The 4,040-nt window shown below is 35.9% G+C and overlaps 1 protein-coding gene across 1 annotated transcript in view; it reads left to right on the top strand.

The window, feature by feature from the left end:
* DHX36 (DEAH-box helicase 36) overlaps nt 1–3,554 on the top strand; it is a 49,052-nt gene extending 45,498 nt beyond the window's left edge. The window contains 4 exon segments of the mRNA XM_080819609.1: nt 873–916; nt 919–1,040; nt 2,338–2,490; nt 2,893–3,554. Coding sequence (XP_080675735.1) covers nt 873–916; nt 919–1,040; nt 2,338–2,490; nt 2,893–3,078 — 505 coding nt within the window. The 3' untranslated portion in view covers nt 3,079–3,554.
* Nucleotides 3,555–4,040: the final 486 nt, after the last annotated feature.

Genomic DNA, 4,040 nt, shown 5'->3' with positions numbered 1-4,040 from the left:
AAACCCTATTGAACATAACAAAATTATGGGTTACATGAGTTTTAATCATTGTGGCTGGATTATCCTCATTTTAAGTGATCCACGTACTTTTTTGATACCAGTACTTTGTCGGATTTCCTTTCCTATCTCTTCCTGACTTTACAGGTAGCTTCACAGAGAGACTCTGAAATACATATTATGTATCTCTCTGCCATCCTAGGAAGAATTTATGGAAAAAATGTAGCTCTGTTTGTATCCGTGCTCTATTTTAGTCTAGCCTAGGGTTCAGCAGATTTCAGCATGCTTGGCCAAAATGTCGTTTCTGTAAACTCTTACTGGAACGCAGCCACACCTCTTTGTTTACATGTTGTCCATGTCCTTTCCTGATAAGTCAGCAGAGTTGTGAGGCTGTGACAGAACTCCTAGTGCCCACAGAGCCTAAAATATTTCCTCTGTGGTCCTGTGCAAAGAGTTCACCAGCCCCCACTGCTGTAGTGATGTAGGGCTCTAGGGTGGGATTGGTTAAATAGACTGTGGTGAGGAAAAATAATTTCTGATTTTATTCTGAATAATGACTTAGGACCGTGATTCTTGATTTTGGATAGAAGCATTTATGAATTCCTAGAACCAGAGAAAAGATGCTCTTAAAAACAAATAGGAAGGATTACCAGCTTTTATGCTGTCATTTAATATAAATAATTACCGTTGACTATTTAAAGATAAACTATCAAACATGTCCCTGCTGAATTATGTTAACTAAAAGCTCCTTTCAATTGAGATAAATTGTTTTGTTCTCAAATATAGACTTGTAAATTTATATTACAAAAATAATCTGGCCTCATCTGTGGAATTTTTTTCTTTTTGGATTCTGGGATTGGTTTGGAATCTCCCAGAATTATTGTTGTTGTTGTTGACGAACTGCATTTTAACTTTTTTAAAGGGTCAAAGTTTACACGAAAACTGATGGACTAGTTGCTATTCATCCTAAATCTGTTAATGTGGAGCAAACAGAATTTCACTACAACTGGCTTATCTATCATCTGAAGATGAGAACAAGTAGTGTAAGTGAATATTTAAAATAATTATGGATCTGAACATCAGTCTTGATGTATTTTTACTCTTATGTACTTTCCACAATTAAACATAAAATTCATTCTGAAATATTTTTTATCTGACATGAATTACAAGTTCTTTAAGCAAATCTATACTTCTGTTTTTTTTTTTTTTTTAGATTTTATTTATTTATTTGACAGACAGAGATCACAAGTAGGCAGAGAGGGAGGAAGCAGGCTCCCCGCTGAGCAGAGAACCCGGTGCGGAACTTGATCCCAGGACCCTGAGATCATGACCCGAGCCGAAGGCAGAGGCTTTAACCCACTGAGCCACCCAGGCACCCCCAAATCTATACTTTTAACGTGCAGCGTGTCTGTCATGATGGATCTTTGTATTTTAATTAGTTTGGACAGTTGATTGATTCACGTAGTTTTCTTTCAGAGCCCGCTTTCAAGAAGTACTGGCATTTTAGGGTTATACAGGAGTTTACACCATACAGAGAATTTTGTGGACATGTCAATATAGCTATAAGTACTGGTCAGAACATTGAGTGAAATTCTGCTTATGTGTAGAATAATATAATTTAATAAAATAATTATAATAATTTCAGGGTGCCTGGGTGGCTCAGTCGTTAAGCCTCTGCCTTCAGCTCAGGTCATGATCCTCGGATCCTAGAATTGAGCCCCACATCGAGCTCTCTGCTCAGCGGGAAGCCTACTTCTCCCTCTCCCACTCCCACACCTGCTTGTGTTCCCTCTCTCACTGTGTCTCTCTCTCTGTGTCAAATAAATAAATAAATAATCTTAAAAAAATAATAATTTCAGATACATTAGTGCTTCAGTTTTGTCACTCAAAATATTTTGTTTAAAGTATAGTGCTATTGTTTGAACCGAAACAAAAATATAAAAACTCCTGTGTTCTCTGAATTAATGAAGACTGGCCAGTTGAAAATGGGTGTATCTTCAGGGCACCTGGGTGGCTCAGTCGGTTAAGTGTCTGCCTTCAGCTTAAGGTCATGATCCCAGGATCCCTGCTCAGCAAGGAGTCTGCTTTTCCCTCTTCTTCTGCCACTCCCCCTGCTTTTGTTCACTCCATCTCTCCCAGATAAATAAATAAAATCTTTTTAAAAAATAAATAAATTAAAATGGTATATCTTTAAAATCAGTTTCTGTAGTTGACACTAGCAGGATAATACCTAATTTAGAAGGAAAACATTGATAGATCAATACTGGTGGTAGTGAATTAATGTGGAAATAATTCTTTCAGACTAGTGAATGTATTAATTTGTTTTAATTCTCATTACAGATTTACTTATATGACTGCACAGAAGTTTCCCCATATTGTCTCTTATTCTTTGGAGGTGATATTTCCATCCAGAAGGATAATGATCAGGAAACTATTGCTGTAGATGAATGGATTGTCTTTCAGTCTCCAGCCAGAATTGCCCATCTTGTTAAGGTGACTGACTTTACATGATTATCTGAATCTACATGGGAGTTAGCACGTGGTCTTGTGGTTTTTGTACCAAGTGTTATGTATGTTATATTAAACATTTCTTGCTCTATTTCAGCAGAGCTAACAGTATTGAGAAATTTATGCATAGTTTTTCCAGATTGTTTTTTCAGGTACTTATGAATCAGCCATTCTAAATGGCTCAGTGATTGAAGTTTGAATTTTTTAACTTTACTGTACTTCAGTTGGGTACTCATAACCATACTTTAGTTAGTTGTTCACTAAATATTTGTTTTTTATATAATAGCTTATGAAATTTGCTTATAACAGCTAAAGTCACTTTTATGTATTACATAGTTTAATAGTATATCTGCCTTTGTTGAACATATGTGATTTTTTCAACCTTAGGAATTAAGAAAGGAGCTAGATATCCTTCTGCAAGAGAAGATCGAAAGTCCTCATCCTGTAGATTGGAAAGACACTAAATCCAGAGACTGTGCTGTACTGTCAGCTATCATAGACTTGATCAAAACACAGGAAAAAGCAAGTCCCAGGAACTTACCGCCACGATTCCAGGATGGATATTACAGCTGACAACTTTTCTGTGGTGGTCTGAAAATTTGACAGCCATTTTCCATCATAGTTTAATTTTTGGCTAGATGCCAAACCATGGGACATGAATAATTTCCATATGTAAAGTAGAAACCTTTAGTGGGTAGTAAAGATGTAATGTGCATGATTTAACAATGTTATCTGTAGCTATTATAAATGTACCATAAAAAGCAATATGTTCTCTGATCATATATTCTGTTGTGGTCATGGCCACACTTTGGGAGGACTATTCTGCTATATATTGAGTTGTACCACTTGAGAAATTCCTTTGTTCTGTTATGAGAAGTTAATCTTTCTGCCTGTAGTGATTGAGTATGGAAACCAGGAAAAGGAATGGCAAGAAGCAGTGTCAAGAATTTGAACACAACCACATTTTTAAAGGAAACTTCTCTCAGAATTAAATCAATTTGTTGTAATAAAGCCCAGTATTTAATAAAATGTACAGTGTATAAATCTCAGCTAAATTTTGGCTTGGTTTCTACATCTCTATCTTTTGGCTTACTTGGTTTTTTTAAATCTTTTTAGAATATATTTGTACCCCTTTTACATTAGCATAATGTAGCAATTGAGAAAGTGAATCTAGACTTGGTAACTTAAGTTCAGACTTCAGCTGTGACTTACCAGCTCCCTTGGGCAAGGTACTTACTGGCTTCTCTGTTTTTTATTTATCTGTAAAATACAGGTAACAATTGTGAGGATTAAATATGTTGATACATGTAAAGTGCATAACCTAGTTTCTGATACACAGAATGTACTCAATGAATCTTAGTTTTTATTTGTCCCTGAATTTTATTTTTTTATAACAGTCTGTTACGTTACACTCATTTCCATGTTCTCAGTCCTGTTTTACCCTCTCAGACAGTGGAAGCTCGTGTGATTTTAGGGCTAGTGAGTGATAGGCCAGTGTTTTCAGCGGACTCACAAATATCGTTGGTTGCTATCCC

This window comes from Martes martes, assembly GCF_963455335.1.
Source record: "Martes martes genome assembly, chromosome: 1".
In the NCBI taxonomy this organism is placed as follows: Eukaryota; Metazoa; Chordata; class Mammalia; order Carnivora; family Mustelidae; genus Martes; species Martes martes.
This window is presented reverse-complemented; position numbering and strand designations above follow the sequence as displayed.